The sequence below is a fragment of the Sander vitreus genome, chromosome 12 (assembly GCF_031162955.1).
Source record: "Sander vitreus isolate 19-12246 chromosome 12, sanVit1, whole genome shotgun sequence".
Taxonomy (NCBI): domain Eukaryota; kingdom Metazoa; phylum Chordata; class Actinopteri; order Perciformes; family Percidae; genus Sander; species Sander vitreus.
This window is the reverse complement of record NC_135866.1, coordinates 28,771,248-28,795,156: the sequence shown is the minus strand read 5'-3', so window position 1 is coordinate 28,795,156 and position 23,909 is coordinate 28,771,248. Positions and strand designations below refer to the sequence as shown.

The window sequence follows — 23,909 nt, the reverse complement described above, 5'->3', positions numbered from 1 at the left end:
AGTGAAGGACCACAAACAAATGGAGTAACTGAGCTCATTAAAGGAGGCGGCGTGGTGGGTCAACATCCTGCTCAAGGCCCGATCAGCTTTCGATGACATCATCTGCACGAGGCTGAGTCATCGATAAATCTGACGTACCTGAAGAGAACTACGAGGATGGTGAAGATTCAATACTTCGCTTCAGTAAAAGTGGCAACACCATAGTAGAAAAATCCTGTTTTTAAAGGTTTACTTTGTAAAAGTGAACAAACATTACCAGTAAAATGTATTCCAGTACTCGCTGTGAAGAAGATTAGGGTGTAGTTCTGCTGGTGGGTGAAACCAGCAGAACTACACCCTACCACAGGTGAACCACAGTTTTGTGGTTTCCAATCAGATGAGGAGAAAAAAGGAGGAAGGAAGGACATAAGAGAAAAATCATAACAATATGATAACAATGTGATAATTTAAGTTTTGTTATTCGTGATGTTGGCACTTCAATTCATGAACGGATATTTCCAACGACAGAAGTCTTTTCAGTCTCAGAGGACATTTAAAACATGCTAACTGTACGCAAATTTATGTTTCCTAGGATGGCAAAGGAATGTCCCGCCCTACTCTGCCTCCGATTGGCTACCTTACTCGATTGGTTAGGTTTTAGTTGGGTTATGGAGTTTTTTCCATTCCGAAAAAAAGTCCCTGGTACCTGCCAACAGGTACTTTTATTAGTATCACCTCCGTCGAGGTTCCAAGCGAGCTGAGGCGATACCAAAAGGTCACGCCATTAGTGTAAGAATTCCAGGGCAAGTAAGAATACAAGGGTAAGCCAATCAGAGGCAGAGTAAGGCAGAGTAGGGCGGGACATTCCTTCGCTGTTTGACATGATGCTAGCTAACAAGCTAATGTGCTCAAAATTACATACTAAACTTCAGTATGTTTTCATGCAGTTTAATTAACATTTAAACATGCTATCTGTAGACATATATTCATTCTAATACTCTGGTGCCAACAAATACACTGAATCTTTTTAGGGTCCATACTGACAGTTTAAAAAGTCCAATTGCCCTACGTTTTTTTTTTTTTTTTTTAAACATGACCAAGTTCAGAGAGACATATGATTGAATAACAAACTTGACAGCACTTGCTGGTGGAAAAAATATGTAATGAAGAAGCTGTTTCTCAAAGAGCTCATTTCTTTACTGTAATCTAATGTAGTAATGTGATGAGCCAAACTCGGGCGAAAATAAAGACCATACCAATATACACAGCCAGAACATAACATGGCTTTCTTCAGGAGCCAACCTTGTGGGGAAATGTTTCTTTTGTGAATAGATAATTACCAGCTCACAGGACAGCTAGCGTGGCTGTACTCTTCCAGTCATGTTAACAAACTATCTGCAGTGAATCCTGCCGATATTTGAACAAAGAACAAATGACAGATTTTACACTGATTATAGCTGGAGAGTTTTAGCACTGAATCATCATCTTCTTTCAACCTGAAAACAAGGAGTAAAAAAAAGTTATTAAAAAAGAAGATTGCCATGTTTCCAATAAATATGAAACACATTTATTTGGTTTGATGTATCACAAGCACATTGACTCATACATTTGTAATGTGGTCGTTAAGTTTGAAAATAAAATGTGTGTTACGTAACTGAATGAGTCCAAAATAGTAGGGCTGCCCCCTCTTAGTCGACTAATCAGCCCGTTTTAGGGCTGGGCATCATTTTGATCTTAACAATTCTGATTCCGGTTCTTATCGACTCTCGATTCTGATTCTTTGAGGGGTGGAGTTGAAATGGGTCACAGGCTTCTTTCACAGATAAGGACATTTTTATTCACTGGTGATTTACAGTTTTACCGGGCTTCTTTTTTTTTTTTTTTTTTTTCAGCCACACTTTAGAGCGGCGCTTACTGTGCTCCGTGACTGGAACGCAATAAGCGCCTGGCCAATACAAAAAAACTAATTTTGCGCATGTTAAAATTGAAAGTGATGATCGGATTCCAATAAAGAAGCAATTCCATTGGAATCGTAATTTTTGGAACCGGTTCTCGATGCCCAATCCTAGCCATTGCGGTCTTAGTCGGCTAAGACTTCTTTAGTCGATTAGTAATGTTTTATGCTGTGTTCATGCTGAATGCATTATTTCCAAGAAATGTGGTGCTCTTGCTTGATTCTTTGTGGAGAAACTCATTTTTAAAGATCTGTTGATTAAAGCAACTAATTGAGTAGTCGACGAAAATGTATTAACGTTTGTCAAATAAGAACTTCTTTAATCGAGGACAGCCCTACAAAATGAAAATAGTAAAACCACCTCCTTAATATTGATCTACTTAAGCTTTGACTCCATTTTTACGGTTTCAAAATCGTTTTATAAATGTGATTCATGCTCTTGATCGCCACCAAAAGTGGTTGAAGTTGATAGGAAGACAAAGCAGATTTACAGACAACCTACACTTTCCACACAGCTTTACAGAGATAACGGAGAGTTGGAAATTCATGTGAGAATTCCAAGAAGTAGGTAAAGGTTTCTCCACATCAAGGTTTTTGCTATAGTTTTTAAACCTCATATCAACACGGCTTCATTTCCTTCAAACACAATAGCGCTGCTGACGTGACGTGATCGTCATGTTTGATTTTTCTTTCTGCGCCAAGGAACCACCATTCTCGCAGCTGTACTGAAAGTCTTGTAGCAAAGACCTTCAATTTGAAAGTCCACGTCACATTTCGTTGACGTTCAGTTCCCTCCGGTCCCAGTTTAGAACATCACTTGGGCTCTGAAGTGCTTCTGCTTGGTGGCGTTGTTGCTCATGCCGAGCTTCAGCATCCATTTTGACTTCATCATCTGTACGTACTGCATGTCTTTCTGTTTCTGGTAGAGGGAGCCTGAGAGAAAGAGAGAGAGGGAGAGAGAGAGAGAGAGAGAGAGAGAGAGAGAGAGAGAGAGAGAGAGAGAGAGGGGAGGGGCAACATGCATGTGTGTCACAATGTTGTTCAGGAGCAGTTTCCTCACAGTTATTACGGGGGGATGAAAAGCGAACACAAGGGGGAGGGTGTTTTGGGGGCTTTCTCAATCGTTGCCCCAAAACTTAAGAATTCATCCTGTATTACCTTTTAATTAGGGCTGCACAGTTAATCACAATTTTATCGACGTAGTGTTACATCCAAATCGCAGGGGGGGGGGGGGGGCAATATTTGTTAAAAGGCAAAATATGTGTCAAACTATTCTGACGTATTGTGGTGCTGCAGAGACATCCCGGCCTACCAATCGTATTCAACACAACTGTTTGGTACAGCTCCTCGCATAAAGCACACCATTATCATTATAACTTTTTAACTAACATTCCCTCATAGCAATATCGGTCAAAATAATCGCAGTTAGATATTTTCCTCATATGGTGCAGCCCTAGTTTTAATAGGTATCTTCTGAGCCATATGTTTTCAAAGTCTCTCTGTAGGAGTGTGTTGTCTCCGTTTGCATTATCTTGATTCTTCTTTCCCTTTTCCTCTCTGTAGTGTAAAGCATGTTGGAGGAACTGTGTTGTGTTTAAAGCTCTGTATAAGTAATCACTAGTGTTATGACTTTAACATTACATTGTGCCTGAACAGAGCTCTACTTCTCGCTGCCAGCCACTGCAGAAACACCTGACAAATAAAATATGTGGGCCTTTATTTTCCTACAGTGAGGACAGTTCATCTAAGTAACTAATCCGATGTGAAGCACGCGCGGGTCCACACTCACCCTGACGGTGATAATGCCTTACTCTACCAACTCGACCACACAGGAAATAAATAAAAAGGCTGAAAGAGGAAGCTGGTGGAACCGATAAATAAACGGAAATAGCTCAATCAATAAACCTAAAGTGCAAACCACACACACACACACACACACACACACACACACACACACACACACACACACACACACACACACACACACACACACACACACACACACACACACACACACACACACACACACACGATAAGAGATTCCCCAAACTCCTATAAGTAAACACAATCAATCAAAACTGGGATAAGGCAACACAGCAGAATCACATGAACTGAGGCAAATTCAGCTCGGCACCAAAAGTAATTTGCAGTTTATGTTTGGTTGCATTTTACATTACAGTTGCCTCATTTACATATTTGTGTGGAAACAATTTTCTTTGCTACATTCTTCTGCACCATCTCTCTAAAAGCAAGAACGCAGTTAATACAGAGAAATCCTCCTTTATCTGTGGGAACCTGCACTCTAGTGACACCTCAAAAAAAATACAGAGAGAATATATTTGAATTTAAATGAGGATGGGAGAGTGTATTTGATAATCCCCATAGCAATAAAGTCGGGCCTGTGTGTGTGTGTGTGTGTGTGTGTGTGTGTGTCCTGAGAGCTGTCAACTCTTCCACCTCACTGAGTTTGAAACCCACCAGTGAGGATTTATTTCCTTTCAGTTTGTCCTTCCTCCCGCCCCCGATAATGTGCTTAATGCATCAAATGCAGAGGTCAAATTACCCTATTGTCTTTGTATTATTCCCTTCTTAGCCAATTACGCCATAAACAAACTCCAACAATTTCCACTACATGGTTAAGGTTAAGTTACGCAGAGTCAAATACCACATACCTATAAGTCAACGTATTGGCCAATAAAGTGTGATTCTGATTCTGTAAGTAAGCACATTTACTTAAGATTTGAAGTGCTCATATTATGCTCATTTTCAGGTTCATACTTGTATTTAGAGGTTATATCAGAATAGGTTTACATGGTTTAATTTTCCAAAAAAAAAAAAAACACCATATTTTTGTTGTACTGCACATTGCTGCAGCTCCTCTTTTCACCCTGTGTGTTGAGCTCTCTGTTTTAGCTACAGAGTGAGACATCTCACTTCTGTTCCATCTTTGTTGGGAGTCGCACATGTGCAGTACCTAGGTAAGGACTACTAGCCAGTCAGAAGCAGAGTATGAGGGCGTGCCCTGACAGTACCTAGGTAAGGACTACTAGCCAGTCAGAAGCAGAGTATGAGGGCGTGCCCTGACAGTACCTAGGTAAGGACTACTAGCCAGTCAGAAGCAGAGTATGAGGGCGTGTCCTGACAGTACCTAGGTAAGGACTACTAGCCAGTCAGAAGCAGAGTATGAGGGCGTGCCCTGACAGTACCTAGGTAAGGACTACTAGCCAGTCAGAAGCAGAGTATGAGGGCGTGCCCTGACAGTACCTAGGTAAGGACTACTAGCCAGTCAGAAGCAGAGTATGAGGGCGTGCAAGCAGCTAGGCGAGCATTATAACGTGTGTAACAAAGTGACCACGTTTGTCTCTGAAGTAAAGGCTGGACTACAACAGAGCTGTTTGGAGCAGTTTGTGAACAGTGTTTTCTGTTGGAGATGGTAAGTCCCTTTGGGGGGGGGGACTTTGGGCTTTTTCACTTTGTAAACCTATACCGTGCACAAAAAAAGATATATAACACAATAAAGGAAAGCATAATATGAGCACTTTAAATCTCTTTGTCAAGACTCATTATTTTTAGACTTATAGCATTTACTTAAAATGATTTAAATCCCCTTTTAAGATTCATAATTATAAAACTGCTCATACTAGATCTCTTTCTCTCCTTGACCTACTTGAACATTTTATCTTGTTTGAAGATTAAAGTTCATTCCTGGCTTGGTAATAATATTTCTTCTTGTGGTGGTAGTATAGTACATGCATGTAAAGTGTTGAAAAGTGCTACAACTGAGTAAAATACAGGTTGCGGCCCAGCTTAGTAAATGAGAAAACGAAGAGGAAAGGGGGGGGTAATAATTTGGTTTGAATGTTCAGGAGAAACTGTCAGACTGGTCCAAAACGACTCTTCCATTTTCCTCTCTTTTAACTGTTGAATATGAACCAAATGACGCCAAGGAAATGATTCTGATGCTATGTGTTCCTGGTTGAATCTTACCTGCGTCTCCTCCCCAGCCCAGAGCTTTGTACTGCCGCAGGACTCGGCCCACAGCGTTCTTATTGTGGGTGAGCACGACCGCTCTCTGAGCGCCGAACCGCTGTTTGTAGTACCTCATGAGGGAGCGGTGGCCGATCGTAGCACCTGAAGAAACACACAGCAAGGACGTGCATTCTGTTACAGTACGAACATAAAACGATAAAGCCAACCTAAGTTCACAACGAGCGAATGAGAGCAGAGATCCAACAGAAAGATCTGGTAAAAAGGATTCTCCATCAGCATTCACTTCCATTCACTTCAGCGCGGTACTTCTGGCCCAACCCATCGCGCGCCTTTTTTATCACTTCATCATGTTATTCAAACAACAAATCTCACTGAGATTACAACTTGGGTTTTCCAGAGTAACCTGTGTACAGGAAAACATACATACAATGGAAATGTTTCAGAAAACAAGCACAATTCAAACACACAATTAACACAGCTAGGGATGCACCGATACCGATGCCAGTATCGAGTATCAGTCCGATGCCGCGCGCATGTACTCGTAGTCATAAAATGACTCTGATACTACCACACCCGATACCACCTCATGGCAATGTGACAATAACTTCTCCGTCAAGCAGGTATAGGTGAGGGGAAGAGCAATGCCAGTTTGGAGATTTTTGGCTGTTAAAAAAAATAGCTAGGCTCCAGGGATGAACAGAGATGAAGAGAGTAGGGATGCACTGAATCCAGGATTCGGATTCAGCTGAATATTGGGCTTTTTGACGGGGTTGGGTTTCTGCTGAACCTTAGAATTGTTTTCCACCGAACCCTACGCGTGCGCTACGCTGGTCGGCGTAATGACGGCGCCGTTGATTACGGGAAGGTGTTTACGTAGGTGGAGCGTTCAATGCAGCAGGCTGAGAGAAGTGGAAATGGAACTCTGTAGCAGAAAAAGTGTTGTTTGGCAGTACTTTCAGTCAAAAGAAGGCCATTCAAGTCCAGCTACGTGTTCAATCTGCAATGCTGATTTGTCTCGTGGTGGCGAGGACCCTAAACAATACACAACATCACCGCTGTTAAAGCTACACTACGCTAGAGAACTTTTCCCGCTTCGGTCCCCCTACAGGTTGGAAGGGGAATTGTCCATTACATTAAATTGTCCAGTTAATTAGAACTACAGATCCGCTACCCGATCTGGCAAACTTGCATAATGTAATGTAATGGACAATTCCGTTTCCAACCTGTAGGGGGACCGAAGCGGGAAAAGTTCTCTAGCGTTGCCTTAAAACATTTGCGTATGAAACATCTGAAAGAATACGAGTTGTGCATGAAGGACTCTACAGACAGCAGCCACAATGCAGCAACTTCAACAATCTAATATTGGTTTGTTTTCACCCACAAATGGTATACACTTTTTTTCATGAATGTTTTTAAAGACATTTATGTATTCTTTACTTTCAATTATGTTCCTCAATTGACCTTTATCGATTATAAAAACTCATTTCAAGTCACCTGAAGGCAGAGTCAGCTCCAGCGTTTCGTCGTCGTACTCCAGGTTTTTGTCATCAGGCAGCTCCTCTTCGGCCATTTCAGCATCTTCTCCCTCCTTCCTGTCTGGGTAGCTGCTCCTGTTCGCAAAACATAACACGCAAAGTGTGAATCAGATGACAAAGATGCAGCATAAATGACTTTATGCCTTTAGATACACTTCATCTACATTACTCCTGGACTTTAAAGAGCTCATATTATGCTCATTTTCAGGTTCATAATTGCATTTAGAGGTTATATCAGAATAGGTTTACATGGTTTAATTTTCAAAAAAAAAAAAAACACCATATATTGGTTGTACATTGCTGCAGCTCCTCTTTTCACCCTGTGTTCAGATCTCTGTTTTAGAGTGAGGCATCTCACTTCTGTTGCATCGTTGTTGAGAGTCGCACATGCGAAGTAGCTAGGTAAGGACTACTAGCCAGTCAGAAGTAGAGTATGAGGGCGTGGCCTGACAGTACCTAGGTAAGGACTACTAGCCAGTCAGAAGCAGAGTATGAGGGTGTGCCCTGACAGTAGCTAGGTAAGGACTACTAGCCAGTCAGAAGTAGAGTATGAGGGCGTGGCCTGACAGTACCTAGGTAAGGACTACTAGCCAGTCAGAAGTAGAGTATGAGGGCGTGGCCTGACAGTACCTAGGTAAGGACTACTAGCCAGTCAGAAGCAGAGTATGAGGGCGTGCCCTGACAGTACCTAGGTAAGGACTACTAGCCAGTCAGAAGCAGAGTATGAGGGACTGCCATGCTCGCAGCTAGGCGAGCATTATACAGAAGTAAAGGCTGGACTACAATAGAGCTGTTTGGAGCAGTTTGTGAACAGTGTTTTCTGTTGGAGATTAGGGCTTGGACTTTTGCCCAATAATCATATTTGAAGTTTGTTTGTTTATTAATATTTGAATATTTATTAATAATATTTGACCATTAAATGCTTTCAGTAAGACTTTTATTGGTATCAAACTTCGTATATGTTCTGTCCACCAGAGGGCAGTGTATCAGTCAATAGGCATGCAATGATGTTTTCAGAAGAAAAACACAGTGCCACAACTGTTATTTTTATTAAAAGTCAGACCCTGGATTAAACACAAACAGTATGCTTTCAACAGGAGGTTCGGAGCTTTCGCCGTAGCCTACGTAAGTGGTCTGATGCTTATACTTTTGCGCTGGTGTGTGCGTCGAGCCGGCGTGTGTGTGCGTGTGCGTGTGCGTGTGCGCGTGTGATAGAGTGAGAAAGTGACTACCGGTAGCTTCAGAGCGAGTAGCGACTCTAGAGTCACAGTGAGAGAAACAAAGTGTCTCCCCTGTTCTTTCTGACCACGGTGAGACATCTGGAGCAGGAAGAGTTAACCCTCTCCTTGATTTCATGTTGTTTATAGAGAAGGAGAAGCAGGAAATGAGTCGGGGGGGGGGGAATGCAACGCTACCAAGCCACGGCCGAGTGAGAGTTACATTTTGAAACGCGTGAAAAAGCCTCGGAATCTGAATTGAAAACAACGTTTAGGAGCAAACACATTTACAAAAAACAATGCCCATAACAGGTTTGAATATTAAGGGCTGCCTAATATTCGTTCGAATATCAATTTATTTATTTTTCCGGAGTCAAAGCCCTATTGGAGATGGTAAGTCCCTTTGGGGTGGACTTTTCACTTTCTAAACATATAACGTGCACAAAAAGCATAATATGAGCACTTTAATACACCCCGACATAGTTAAATACATCACAGGTCGTTAAACATGAATGACTTTATTACCTGAAGTCGTAGAAGTCTGCAAACTCCAGGGCAGCGTCGCCGTCTGTGAAGAGTTTACAATGGCTTTTGTCTGTCATGTGACTCTGTACTGCTTCTGTCGAGTAGAACGAGCGGCCTTTCTCGTTGCACCATAAACACACGTTTCCAGCACCGACTTTCTCTCCTGTAACGCAAAAAAATCAACGGCTGGGGTTGAGTGGATTGAGCATCCATTGAGCACTCTTGATACATCAAGAGCGCTGATCTCTCTCCTCCATTATCTGCCCAAACACTCACCGAGGTATCGGACGAGGCCCTTGATGTCGACGAGGAACTCCACGTCGGGGATGAAGAAGCTGTGGACTTTGGTCATGTGGGCGATGTTCTTCATGAGCGACTTGGAGTGGTGGGAGCAGAACAGGCAGTCGGTGACGGGGATGGAGCCCGGCAGAGCAGGGGGTCGGGGGTCAGACGCGGCGGCCGAGTCTCCCTCCTCTTGATCCATCGTCTCCTCTTCCTCTTCCTCCTCCTCCATCTCATCGTCATTTTCCTCCTCTTCCACAACGTCCTCCCACTCTTCTGGGAGATTGTTATGATTGGAACACGGTGTCAGTTTTTAAACACACAAAAAAAACTAATAAAAGATCCTAAACTCGAACTAAAACTTACATTTTCTCTGATTACAGCGCCCTAAATGTGAATATTTTCAACATTTCAAATAGGCATCTAGAGTAGGGATGCACCGAATCCAGGATTCGGGTTCAGATTTGGCCGAATATTTGGCTTTTTGACGGGGTTGGGTTTCTGCCAAACCTTAGAATTTTTTTTCCCACCAAACCGAACCCTACGCTTGCACTACGCTGGTCGACGTAATGACGCCGGCGTTGATTACGGGAAGGTGTTTACGAAAATGGAACTCGTGAGCAGAAAAAGTGTTGTTTGGCAGTACTTTCAGTCAAAAGAAGGCCATCCAAGTCCAGCTACGTGTTCAATTTGCAATGCCGATTAGTCTCGTGGTGGCGAGGACCCTAAACAATACACAACATCACCGCTGTTACAACATCTGGTATGAAACATCTGAAAGAATACGAGTTGTGATGAAGGAATCTACAGACAGCAGCCAGAATGCAGCAACTTCAGGTACGGCAAAGGAAGGACAGTCACTGTTTACTTCATTCATGTGTTTACTGTGTTCATGGACTGAGGATGGGACGAGGATTCGGTATTCGGCCGAACCCCAAAACTCTGGATTCATCCCTAGCGTCTTAAAAACCACAAACTGTGGTTTTAAAAAGTCTATTCAGTGATGTCTATGATGGTTTTATTTCTCCCTCTTACCTTCCACAGCTGTGGCTCCGTCTTCTCCCTCTCGCCTCTTGGCTTGCTCCTCCAGCCACATCAGCCTGGGAGGTTTCTCCAGTTTCTCCGCCCTCTTCCTCGTCGCTCCTTCTGATGAGCCTTGCTTGGCCGGGCTCGGCCTCTGCTGCTCCTTCAGGGCCTGCTGCAGGGCCTCGTTCTTGGCATCGTGATCCACCTTCTCGTCCCCGAGTCCTTTCTCCAGATTCTTCTCGTTCATCATCTCTACTTTCCTCTGGGCGGCCAGCAGGGCCTGCTTCTCGGCCTGCTGGTGTTTGTGCGACTGCAGGTGGTTCTGGTAGGCGTTGGCGCTGGAGAACTTCTTGCTGCAGACAGCGCAGCCCTCAGTGGCCGCAGTTTCGCTCAGCTGCTGTTCGGCGGCCGTCCGTTGTGCCAGGACGCGCTCCTGGAAGTTCTCAGCAGTGACTGGTGGCATGTCGGCGACCTTGCGTTTCAGGTTGTAGCGGTGCCAGTCGGTTTTGTAGTGCGCTCGCTGCACCTCGCCATCTGTGAAAGCCACTCTGCAGCTGATGCAGGTGTAGGAGGCCATGGCAACCTGAAGGTAAGAGGGGAAAGTCCAATTAACAACACATTTGTCTCTTTTACCTTGTGAAACCCTCTATAAAAGGTCTGGGCGTGGAGAAAATCAAATATCACGATATTTTAGACCTAATACATTGGTGTCGATATTGCCTGAGTGCAGAGCCTGAAGTGAGTCTTCCTTTTGTCCAACAAAAGCCAAAGATAATCACCCTAAGAATCTCTCATCCTCACATGTGGGAGGCTGGAAACAGCGAATGTTTGTTATTTTAGTTTTTAAGAAAAATGGCACAATTATTATTATAAAAACAATTGCCTTCTAGCATGAGTTAACCTGCCTGGCTACACAGGAGCTAGCTGTCGGATAAAGTCACAATGTGTCATGCTTAGTTTTTGCCTGATGTGGATCAGTGTTTAAATGTGTGCTCTTGTATGTTTTCTTCAGCCTGCCCAGGACTGCAGATGTAAATTAGCCTGTGTAGCTAAATCTGGCACATTTACCTAATGTTACTGCATTTACCAGTGCTTGTGTTGATGATGCATGGTGCATTGTCCCTTCTTGAATAAATACGGTTCATGAAAAAACATCCGAACCGCTAAACAATAGATAGAACTGCCACTGTGTGCATGTATTGTGCAACATGCATTCAATATGCTCATTTTAGCTATATATCATATGCTGCAGTATATTTCTGGAGTGTTAAAGATTAAAAGAAAAAATAACAAGAACCGTACAGAACCTAAAACCGTGACCCTAAAACCGTGATACGAACCGAGCCGTGGATTTTGTGAACCGTACCACCCCTAATATATATATATACACTCTTAAAGCTGTACTTTCATATGGCTCTTTGTAGTTTCTTATTTAAAGCTAATGTACTTGCTCTTACTACTGCTTTGGATAAAAGCGTCAGCTAAATGACATGTAATGTAATATTTAAAACAGCTAGGATGTATTAAGAATACGTACAAATACATACATGAGTAAATAAAACAAAATAAGAGCACATAAAATATACATAATAAAAATACATATACTCAAGGAACATTAACACCTTTCTGCAGTCAACCTTAATTAGGGTTCTTTATACGTCCATATATATATGTTTCACACAACCTTTTATATTTTAAGAACGCTATAACTGTTGAATTGTGGTGCTGCGCCAGTCTGAGACGAACTATGCTAACATCGGCTAGCAAGCAGCATTGTAGTGTAAACATCATAATAACAGCTAAAAGATAAGCATTCATAACACTCGCGACAACGACAGGAGGACGTAACGAACGTCAAATGTTTACTTACTTATTCAGTAAACTGTCTCCTTTGGAAAAATAGTATTTTTAATGTATTTTCTGTGTGTAAGTGTGCTCCTGTCTCCCTTTACACCACAACACGAGGGTAACTTCCTGGTGAACTTTGAACTTCTTCGGTCTTCGTGATGTTTTTCTGGCGGCTGGTAACCAGCTTTTCCGGCGCATTACCGCCCCCTGCTGCTTTGGAGTAAGGGCGAGTCTAGGGCTCTTAATACATCCATGGGCTCAGCCCCTAATGAGAATGTGACACACAGATACAGCCTTGCAAAAAACGTTAACCCCCCCCGCTAAATCAGTAATTTCACATTGGCCGATAATTGGCCAGATCTGATCTTTCACCTGATTTAAAAATGGGTGTGACCAGGGCCATCTTCCATGCTGATGGCACAATGGATTGTCTTAAGGACTGATTAATCAGATATGTAATAGGCTGTAGAAGGGTCTCTTTGTGCCTTTTTAAAAAATTAGTACCAAGGCCATAGATATCCATGGCCTTAGAATTTTTTAAGCCACTGATGGTATTTGCATAATTAATGGCGCAAAAAGTTGGGTTATTTCATGAACAGAGTCTAGAAAGAAAGTGTTTAGTTCTGTAGATATGATGTTCTGAGGTAGGGCCCCATAACTTTCTTAATTGTTGAGGTGAATTGGTCACAGTCACTCTCCAGGTCTCCTTTAGAGAGGACCCTGTCCCATTCAATCTCTCTCAGTTCATGTAAGCGCTACCAGATGAGATTGGAGATTGGAAATGCAATGCAATTGTCCAATCTTAATATGTCCAGATCTCTAAGGATGTGACAATGATGTGATCTGGTTGGCATTTTGGCCAATATTTTTAATGCATGATTTTAGAGTCTAATGGTTTAGTCACATATGGACTTGCCTGTGACCACGATGTAGCACAATAACTGTGGTGCGAAAAAATCTTTGTGTGCATAAGTATTTTGGCATTGTCACAGGTTACACAGTTCTTAATTAGTCTAAATAGATGAAAAAGATACGTTGGCTTTTATGGTTCCATCTAATTTTTTTTTGCTGATCTTTCATGCTCCATTATTATCTGCAATGTTAAAAAGTGATCTGTTGTCAAAAAATGGCAAAAACAACAGTGCCGTCAAGAGCATGCCAAACCTGTAGGTGGCCGTGTAACAAGAAGCTCAAGCCCACCTTAGCCAATCAGAATCCCAAAAATAGCAACAACAGTAACGAATCACTTCCTCTCTCTTCTCTTCATCGGCTGCCTAAACCTCCATTTGTCTCAGTTTACATGCAAACGTGCAAACAAAGTTTTCCAAAATCTCCACTCTGGCCAGAGTTTTTAGAAAGAATCGTTTTCAGAGGCGAATTCTCCGTTTGCGTGTAAACGAAGGGCACAAACAAAAGGAAATGTCAGTTTTTCAAACTAACCATGTACGTGTAAACAGGGCTTTAGCTTTAAAGTCAACAGGTCAATACAAATGTTTGTTTTTTTGGTTAAAACTAACAGAACCGAACAGAAAACATACTTAATTTATAGAATTGAATGCCAATTGAATGCAAGTGCAAACTAAGCCGATATGGTTTAGAAGTTTTACTCCATATGTGACATCCTTAAGAGATTTGGGAGTTTAGGGATCATTTATCTACTGTAAGTAACATGTGGAGTGCCACAGGGAAACGTTTTGGGTCCCTATAATGTTATTATATGAAATGACTTTGATTTGCTTGTAATAAAATTAGTTAGACAATGTCAGTAAGAAGTTACGAATTTGATGGAAATAAAGCTTAAACAAGGAATATATAACACTAGTTAAAGATTTACTGTGCAATATGAAAACAATGGTTAATGGAGACAAATGTTGCGATCTAAGCCGCTTTTGTCACAAGCTGTGCTTTCTTCTTTAAAGCTCTTATTTTTCTATGCTCAGCATGGATGGCATAGTCTTGGATGACTGACATACGTCCTCCGTCCCAGCCTAAGCAGAGTCTGATGCACTCTAACATCAAGGAACAAGACAAATGTCTCTTACAGTACTGTCACACTTTTAATCAGAGCATGCAACACAAAAAACAAGGGTTAACCTCTGATTAATGTCTCATGATATCAGCTATTATATACATTTTTGGTGTTTTACAGACATCATTTGAATGTTTTAAGTATATAACTTTTACAATCAACATTCATACAAAATCCAAACATGACAATAGGGGAAGAAATAAATGGAATGGAAAATGTTAATTTTTGTACTCTGGTCTACTTTGGTTTACTTAAATATGTACTTAAACATTGTGTCATAAAAAACTATATCTCAACATGAGAATGAAAAATTCTATTTTAAGCATTCAAATTATACATTAATTCAAAATAATTTAAAATGCATCTAATTTTACTTTTTGTACATATTGTGGCTTCCAATTAATTTCTCTCCATTCACACTGTACAGTTATTTCTGGCCAGTGGAGGGGGCTATTGTACAATGTTTGTGACCTCAGGAGTGCAGCTTGGTGGCATTAATAAACAGTTAATATGTCGCAGTTACATAAAAGGAAAATTTAATTAAAGGAATAAAGTTATGTGTATATTTCTTTTTATGCTTCCACGAGGGCCGACTTTACACTCCAGTCACAATAAACTGCAGGATTTAGGTCCTTTATTAATTTTCTTTAACCTATGAATGATTTCAGTAAAGCATTACTTATTTATTATCAGCTTTATTTCTTTATCACTATAGCAACATATTCTTGACAACCTGCATCACTACTGAACATTCATGGATCCTCTTGCACATTTATTAATCTTTGCAATTTAGTGTGGTTTATTTAACATGATGAATCAGATGATATGAAACCACACAGAATGTTAAGAATTGTACAATGTTTACAAAGTCAAATATGTTTTTCAGCAAAAAAACTAGAAAGATAAACTTAATTTAAATGTCTAAGTTTCATATTATGACCTTTTTCAAATTTTGGCTGTAAGCTGTTTTTGTATGTAAGATAAGATGACATAGACTTTATTAATCCCACACTGGGGAAATTCCTGTTACAGCAGCTCAAAAGAAAAATGAAATACAATGTACACACATCAGAATAACACAAATACACATTAAGTAGACAGGAGAAAAAAATGTATATACATAAAATATATGAACAAGAAAATGTAATCAGTTATAATAATAATAGTAATAAAAAAGACATATTTACACAATAAACACAGAGGTAACTCTTTCCGATTCCTGGTACCACAAAACCTCTAATGAAAATGCACTCGTATTAGCATTAAATTGTAAAAATGAAATAGGGTTTGACCATAAAATCCGATTTTTATTGGCCTATTGACTTTAAAGTTATAATGGTCATTTACATGTAATAAAAATGATAGGAGCCCAGGATGCTTGATACATGTTACTTAGAGTAGATAAATTACCTTAACCCCTAAACTCCCAGATTCCTCAAGGATGCCATATAAGGAGTAAAACTTCTTAGCTATTGAGGCTAAGTATTAAATTCACACATTAAAATATGGCCAAAATTTTATTTCAAATATGTGACATTGCTCCAAAACTTTCTTTTATTACAATGACGTGGAGCACAATAGCAAGCTCCTAAAGGAATACTGGAGGACAAATGTTTATGTAATAAAATTTGCATTATGTAACTGCTTATATTACAAAACAGGCCCAATGGATAAAACCAAAAACTGGAATGTGATTATTAATAAGTCAAAACAGCTAGTTAAGCTGCTGCAGTCCAGAATCACAGATTAAAAACTTTTTTCATAAAAAAAGGAAGCACCATCGGTAAAATTACTTGAGTTAGCAGTTGGATCAATTGACCACTGTCCACAGCTTCTGATCTAGCCAAAACATCCTGCATATTTCTCAGTTGTGTTATTTTCTCATCCTTAACTCTTTCCTGAGCTGCCCTTAATCGATTCTCATTCTCTCGGTCAGCCTTTACTTCCATCATTTGTTGCGCAAACTCTTCCTCTAGTTTCTTCTTCAGTTCCTCCCTCTCCTTGCACATTTGCTCTTCTTTTTCTTTAAGGATTCGTTGTTTCTCCTTTTCTATCGCCCTCTCTGCCTTCTGGAACATTTCAGTGGTATAATGACTTCCTCCGTTCTTCTGTGTTATGTTTTTGATCTTGTTGAGCAGCTCCCTGACCTGAGAATGATCATTCATCTCATTATTAAAGACTTGGTACTGGCCGTTACATTTGGTCACAAGTTCCTGTAGGTCTTTGCTAGTCTTCAATAACTCCTCAATAGGTTTCCCTTTGAGCAGGTCACCATGGGTAAAGAGAACCATGCTGTAGTTGTTTGCTTCTTCACCGAATATTTCCTGAATCTTCTGCACCGTCTTCTTTTCTTCCTCTGTGAATCTGCCCAGTTTGATAACGACCAGGAAGATGTGAGGTCCAGGAGAAGCATAAGCAATGCTCTGGACAATATTTTTAATGGTTTCCTTTTCATCAATGCTGGTGTCAAACAGACCCGGAGTGTCAATTACAGCAACCATTTGCCCACCCACTTCACCAATGGCCTTAACACAGTGTTCAGTCAAAGAGTCAAATGAAAACTCTGATTTAAAGTACAGTTTTCCCAGAATGGTGTTTCCTGTGGAGCTCTTCCCAGCTCCGGTCTTTCCCACCATCACAATCCTGAGCTCCTCATTATTGTATCTGGGCGGTTCTGATGGAATGGACAAAAAAATTAACAATGCTTTAGGTATTCAAAACAATGTGAAACTGCAATATGGGCAACTTTGACAGGGTAGTTTGGCTGGATGGGCTCAAAATGAATTGGAAAATCTAGTATAAGTTTAATTTTTACCTTACATGACCACATGTTGGGCCTTGAAAAAACATTTAAGACTGTAAGTCTAATTTAGTCTTTTAAAGGAGCGCACACAAGGTTCTGATTGGTTACCCCTAAATAATCTCACTGAGTTAAAGAAAACATGTAGCCTTATGATCAATCACTCAAAGGTAGAATATGTAGTGAGTCTCTTTGGCCATGCCCACGCTTTTCAGCAGCAGCAGGCAGATGTTTTCAGAGAAAAAGCACTACCTGGTCAGCTGCAAACAACAGACAGACACAGTTCAAGTTTCAGAAGTTTTCTTTTAAAGATTTATGTAGAAATTACAATTCTTTTAAAATAGCCAGACTGTCAGTTTCACTTTTTTCTTTAAGTTGCTCAAATGGCAGGACTGCAGTCATTTCTTAAAATGCCAAATGTATGTTTTGCAAAAGACCAGTGTTTTCTGAGGTATCATATGTGATTTTAAATGTGTGACCTACTTCTGGCCAAGGTAGTAGGTAGGTAGTGTTAAATGGAGACAGATCGTCATTGATTTAAAACCTTAAATTACAGCACCTCCATGTGGCTGAAAGAAGACAGAGTCCTGCATTCATGATTTTTTCTCAAGAAGAAATGAAGATATGTTACTAGCAAAATATATTTAAAGTCTAAAAAGTAAAAATACATTAGGTGACAGAATGACCCCCGTGAGATTGTTATATAAGGGTTAATGCCCGAGGAGGTTTATCGTTTATTAAAACATTGACAAAGTCTTGGTGACGTCACTGACAGAACTCTGAAGAGCCATAGAGCTATTGTGAAACTTGGTGTGGTGGCTCCAGTTGTCGCCAAATTAATTTTGAATTCATACTTTTAAACAATGTTTTATCATTTAAAATACAGTACAAACAGAACATTGTAAAATGTAAACTATGATTATTGTCTCATGATGTCAGATTTTATACATTTCTAGCGTTTTACAGACTTCATTGGAATATTTTAGGCATAGAAATTATTAGTATATATCTTTTACAATCAATATTCACACAAAATCCAAACACGACAATGGGGAAACAAATGGAAATGAGTGAATTCTTGTATTCTGGTGTACTTTGGTTGACCTAAATATGTACTTATATGTAATATGTTACGAGAAACATTAAAATGATACATACATTCACATTTTTACATAGATTTAAAAAAAAATAAATAAATTAAAAACAGCCCTCTAATTTTACTTTTTGTACACATTCTGTCCTCCAATGAATTTCTTTCCAGCTGTCATTTACACTTCACATATAGTCCTGGCCAGTAGAGGAGGCTATTGTACCATGTGTCCTTACAGGAGTGCAGCTCTTGGCATCCATGAACAGCTAATGTGTCGCAGTTACATAAAATGAAATGAAATAAACGAAATCTGTTTTCTTTTCTGTCACCTGGTTCGTTCTGACACTCAAGCTACATTAAACCGCAGAAAAGTCCTGTGTTGTTTATATTTAACCTCTGAATGATGTCAGTACAACATTACTCATTTATTATCAGCTTTATTTCATAATCAGCATAGCAACAAATTCTTTACAATCTGTGACCACTAAACATGTATGGATCATCTTGTACAATTATTAACAGCAGACGACATTAAACCACATCCATGATATTAACGATGATAAACATTTCCACAAAGTCAGATTCGTATTTCAGTTGTGATTCTTGATGAAAAGAGAGCCAGTATCCTGGTGGCTAAGTGGCATCATACACAACAAACCAACACTTAAAATATGTAAATTATCATTAACCAGTAAAATGTTCAAACTGTAACAAAAAAAACTCCCAGGAGGAAAGGATTCACTGGACAAGATGCAGCATGTTTCAGCCAAATATCAATACAACTATATGAATGGTTTCACAACAGAAACAACAACCAAAGCTACTGTTGATACAACCACAACCATAATTTTGAGTACTTCAGTGCTTTTCTCAGCTTCTTGTCTAGCTTGCATTTCCTGTAATTTGCTCAGTTCCTTCGTTTTCTCTTCCATTTCTTGTTCATGAGCTGCCATTAGCTTTTTCTCTCTCTCCTTGTCAGCCTTCTCTTCTCTCATTTGTTTACTGAACATTTCCTCTAGTTTCTTCTGTTCCTCCCTCTCTCTGCGCAGTGGATCTTCTATCTCTTTAGGGATTTCTTGTTTCTTCTCTTCTCTCATTTGTTTACTGAACATTTCCTCTAGTTTCTTTTTCAGTTCCTCCCTCTCTCTGCGCAGTGGCTCTTCGTTCTCTTTAAGGATTTGTTGTTTCTTCTCTTCTATCACCCTCTCTGCCTTCTGGAACATTGCAGTGGTGTAATGACTTCCTCCATTCTTCTTTGTTATAGTTCTGATCTTGTTGAGCAGCTCCCTGACCTGAGAACGATCCTTCACCTCATTATTGAAGACTTGGTACTGGCCGTTACATTTGGCCACAACTTCCTGCAGGTCTCTGCTGTCCTTCAATAACTTCTCGAAAGGTTTCCCTTTGAGCAGGTCACCATGGGTAAAGAGAACCATGCTGTATTTTTCTGCATCCTCACCAAACAGTTCCTTTATCTTCTGCACCGTATTCTTTTCTTCCTCTGTGTATCTGCCTATTTTGATGACGACCAGGAAGATGTGAGGTCCAGGAGAAGCATAACAAATGCTCTGGGCAATATCTGTCCTAGTTTTATTTTCATCAATGCTGGTGTCAAAGAGACCTGGGGTGTCAATAACAGAAACCAATTGCCCATCTGCTACACCAAAGACCTTTTTACATTCTTCAGTCAAAGAGTTAAAAGAAAACTCTGATTCAAAGCAAAGTTTTCCCAGAATGCTGTTTCCTGTGGAGCTCTTCCCAACTCCGGTCTTCCCCACCAACACAATCCGGAGTGCCTCATCATTGTATATATTCGGTTCTGATGACATGGACAAAAAAAATGAAGCGCTTCAGGTACACCTGACAATGTGCAACTACAACATGGGCAACTTTGACAGGGCAGCTGTGGGGATGGGATCAAGATGGTCTGAATAATCAATTGCACTTAGTTTGTACTTTACATAGTTGTACCCTACATATTACAGTTTTTTACAACTGCTATCACACAACATCTTTCCATGTCACACTATTTTTAAAACCTCATTTTGAAGGAGATATGAGGCATTTTGCATTTTGTGTGCAGTTTTAAGAATTGTGTGTAGACTTTTGAAAAAAGGAGACAGTTCGGAAACCGCGTGTAAACAGTTGTAAAAAAAAGAAATTTAACTCAGGTTGGGCCTTAACAAACATTTAAGACTATAAGTTTGTTTTTAAATGTTACAACGTTCAATTTAGTCTTTAACAGGAGCCCCCAGGGTTGTGATTGGCTAGCCCTGAATCATCTTAATATCATTAACTAGCTAAGGAAAAAAACATGTAGCATCATGATAAATTACTTAAAACAAATATAAGCAATTTTGCACCTCCCAAAAACTGAAATCTAAACTTACTCAAATGCTGTGGATTCAAGAAATATTTTTCTCCATTTAAGCTCTGCCCCCTTTAAAACTGTTGAGATCAGTCAATTACTATGGCCTATAACATGCTAACCACATATAAACATATATTTGGACACAGGTTACAATCAATATTATGTAAACAGTTGACTTACCATGTTTGGAGTATTTGCTGGCCATTGTTGGGTTATGTAGAGAAGTGCAGGTCTGCTGCTGAGCCGAAAAATTAAATTCACGTTAGTCTGTAACAACACCTCCTACTAGAAAGACATCATACAACAAATCACACCTATAAAACACTGCTGACATCAACGTGCATTTTACACTTTGTCACTGTGTTCTGCTACAATGTTTCACAGATTAAATAAATGCTTTTACATCAGAACGTTTTATATGTAGGTTATTTACAATTACTCTTAAAACAATAATTAATATAGAAATAAATGGGTGGAAAAGTATGTATTTTCTGGCACAAACGCTCCATAAAGACAAGTACAAATGTACTTGTTTACATTTTATTGACAATTTACAGTTAGACTGCACCTTCACCAGTCAGCTACTTCTCTTCATTTTAATGTGTTATAAATGCTCCAAAGTCAGAGCGGCACTGATCCCATCAGCACTTACAGTTCAGCCTGAACTTTGTCAAAGTGTTGTGTTGTGTCCAACAACAGCCGATAGACAGGCTGCGTCCGTATTTGACATAATTGTGTTTGAGCTGACCCTCTTTATAGGCTAACTTATAGTTATATTTATTTTATTTACTCTTGTTTGTTTTAATTCAAACCATAAATGGTTCACACACTTGATTGTCCCATTTGATCTTTGTAATCTAGCACAGCTTCAATATCCAGTCCTACTGCATTTTCATTGTTCTATGTCATAACTATGAACAGCTTACCCTGTTCACCTCTCTCATCAAGGGAGGAATGCCACCAGTTCTTTTAAGTTGCCAAAAAATACAATGCACATAAGTGTAGCCAGCCCTTTGAATTGTAGTAGTTAGTCTCTGTTCACAACATATGTGCTGCAAACTCAGTCAGCAGTTCAACAAATGCTACTCTCAAAAATACAACATGGTGCGGCCATATCACGGAGTCAAATAGAAGGCTCATGTATGTTGTTTTGGGAGTTATTGTATCACGTGTTGTCAAAAAACACTGAGTTGACAGCAAAGTCCCCTTTTCTTAACCCAAAGTTAAGTTATACAGTAGTTTATATCACTTTACACATACAGGATATGTATTTTACATCTGTCAAACAACAGCAATCATTTAAATGTCACTGATAGTAGTGTTGTACAAGTAAATCACCCATCCAGTCAGAACCCCACAGTTCCAGAAGTGGAGGATTTTGCATGCTGTATTGATAAACTATTTCTTTCCCTGCTACGTTTCAATCATGTGCGTTATGATTTAGTTTAACCTTTCAATGACTGACTGAAACGTTTCACACCCTTTGTGTCCCATTTCATTATTATACTCTAGCACAGCTTGAAAGTCCAGTCCTCCTGCATTTTCATCATCTCTTCTGTTTACAGGAAAGCCTGTTCATCCCTCCCATCAGCATTTACAAAAAATGACACAACTTCAAATAAAGTGCACATATAGAGTGTAGCCATCCCTTTGAATTGTGGTCTGCCTCTGTTCACAACATGATGTTACATGAACATGTGTGCTGCAAACCCCGTCAGCAGTTTAACAGATGCTTCTTTGAAAACACAACTGAGTATGACTGTCACGACTCTATTAGCATCATTTCAGCATTAGCAGCCAGGTGTTTTCAGAGAAAAAGCTGTAAAAAGCCACTGTTCACTACCTTCTCAGCAGCAAAAAGCAGACACTCACAGTCAGACTAGCTGGTGCACATAGTAGAGCATTAATTCTGGCAATTTCAGTAGTTTTTATTTTATTGATTTTTTTAGAAATGTCTTATTCTTTAAAATAGCCTGTAATAGCCTAACTGTCAGTTTCACTCTTTTCTTTAAACTGCTCAAATTTTTAAATGCCAAATGTATGTTTTACAAAATATCAGTGTTTTCTGAGATATTATATGTGGGTTGTGTGACCTAATTTTGGCCAGGTAGTGTTAAAAGGAGAAAGATCATAGTTGATATAACACCTTGAATTACAGCACCTCCATGTGGCTGATAAACCGCAGATGAAAGAAAACAGAAAGTTCTGCATTCATGATTTTTACTCAAGAAGACATACAGAAAAGCAAAATGTACTTGCAATGTAAAAATACTCATTAGGTGACAGAAGTACCCCTGTCAGAGTGTTATGTTATAATATTACATAATTATTACTGATGCATGTGTGTGAGTAAATGTACTCAGTTACAACTAACCACTGCTAACAAATGACATTTTTAAGAAATTGAGTTCATGTTCCACAACACACACACACACACACACGCGCGCGCACGCACGCACACACACACACACACACACACACACACACACACACACACACACAGATAGACAGACACACGTTTCCATCACTTAAGGGGACATTGTATTAAATTGAATGTATTCCCTAAAACCTAGACTAATCCTAATCCTAACATCTGCCTAACCCTGACTTTAAATCAAGTCTTGAAACTAGATTTTAATATATCACTTTGTCAGGACTTGAATTTTGTCCCCAAAAAGTCAGCAGGTCCCCACAACAGTAGTAATACCTGATTACAAACACACACACACACACACACACACACACACACACACAGGTCAAGGTAATTAAACTGCAGAATGTGTTACGAATGGTACTCAGTGATTGACGAGCAATTATATGGTATTATGATACTTGACCTTGTAAGTCATTATAAAATGCTTTAATGTGTTATAATAATAATAATAATAATAATAATAATAATAATAATACATTTTTATTCATATAGCGCTTTTCAAAAGACACTTTACAGTAAAACCATGTAGTACAATAAAAGTAGGTGAAGCAATAAAACAACACAAAACACAAAAACAAGCATATTAGACAGATACAAATGATTATAAAAAAGCAGCTAACAGTAAGTTAAGTGTGATGTTATTATAGGGTGAAGACTATTCTAAAGAGATGGGTTTTGAGAAGTGATTTGAAAGTGTCCAGGTCAGTGCAGTCACGGATGTGTATGGGTAGAGAGTTCCAGAGGGAGGGGGCTGCAATGGTGAAAGCTCTGTCACCCCAGGTATGGTGCTTGGTCCTAAGTGGTGGGGAAAGGAGGTTTGTGTCGGAGG

General features: G+C 39.8%; 2 protein-coding genes across 3 annotated transcripts; both read right to left on the bottom strand.

Annotated features, from left to right (window-relative positions):
* Positions 1–1,523: 1,523 nt before the first annotated feature.
* On the bottom strand, positions 1,524–12,490 carry znf622 (zinc finger protein 622). The gene is made up of 7 exons (XM_078265073.1): positions 12,379–12,490; positions 10,518–11,091; positions 9,477–9,758; positions 9,201–9,363; positions 7,418–7,533; positions 5,921–6,064; positions 1,524–2,866 (listed from the first exon to the last, which is right to left on the bottom strand). Exons 2-7 carry the CDS (start codon positions 11,083–11,085, stop codon positions 2,739–2,741), a joined length of 1,401 nt encoding a protein of 466 aa, XP_078121199.1. The 5' UTR covers positions 11,086–11,091; positions 12,379–12,490; the 3' UTR covers positions 1,524–2,738.
* A 1,910-nt stretch (positions 12,491–14,400) lies between these two features.
* On the bottom strand, positions 14,401–21,605 carry LOC144527164 (GTPase IMAP family member 9-like). 2 transcript variants are annotated; one of them, XM_078265075.1, is made up of 3 exons: positions 21,573–21,605; positions 20,827–20,881; positions 14,401–17,059 (listed from the first exon to the last, which is right to left on the bottom strand). In XM_078265075.1, the coding sequence occupies exons 1-3, from the start codon at positions 21,588–21,590 to the stop codon at positions 16,125–16,127; spliced, it is 1,008 nt and encodes a 335-aa protein (XP_078121201.1). In that variant the 5' UTR covers positions 21,591–21,605; the 3' UTR covers positions 14,401–16,124. The 2 variants fall into 2 exon arrangements, with proteins under 2 accessions (XP_078121201.1, XP_078121200.1); XM_078265074.1 differs by lacking the exon at positions 14,401–17,059 and adding an exon at positions 18,697–20,094.
* Between the last annotated feature and the right edge of the window lie 2,304 nt (positions 21,606–23,909).

Coding starts and splice junctions, on each gene's coding strand:
- znf622 (XM_078265073.1), bottom strand. CDS start 11,085: ATGGCCTCCTACACCTGCATCAGCTGCAGAGTGGCTTTCACAGATGGC. Junction 9,759..10,517: donor CGGAGCCACAGCTGTGGAAG/GTAAGAGGGAGA, acceptor ACAATCTCCCAG/AAGAGTGGGAGGACGTTGTG. Junction 9,364..9,476: donor GGGCCTCGTCCGATACCTCG/GTGAGTGTTTGG, acceptor TTTGCGTTACAG/GAGAGAAAGTCGGTGCTGGA.
- LOC144527164 (XM_078265074.1), bottom strand. Junction 20,095..20,826: donor CAGCAAATACTCCAAACATG/GTAAGTCAACTG, acceptor CCATGTCATCAG/AACCGAATATATACAATGAT.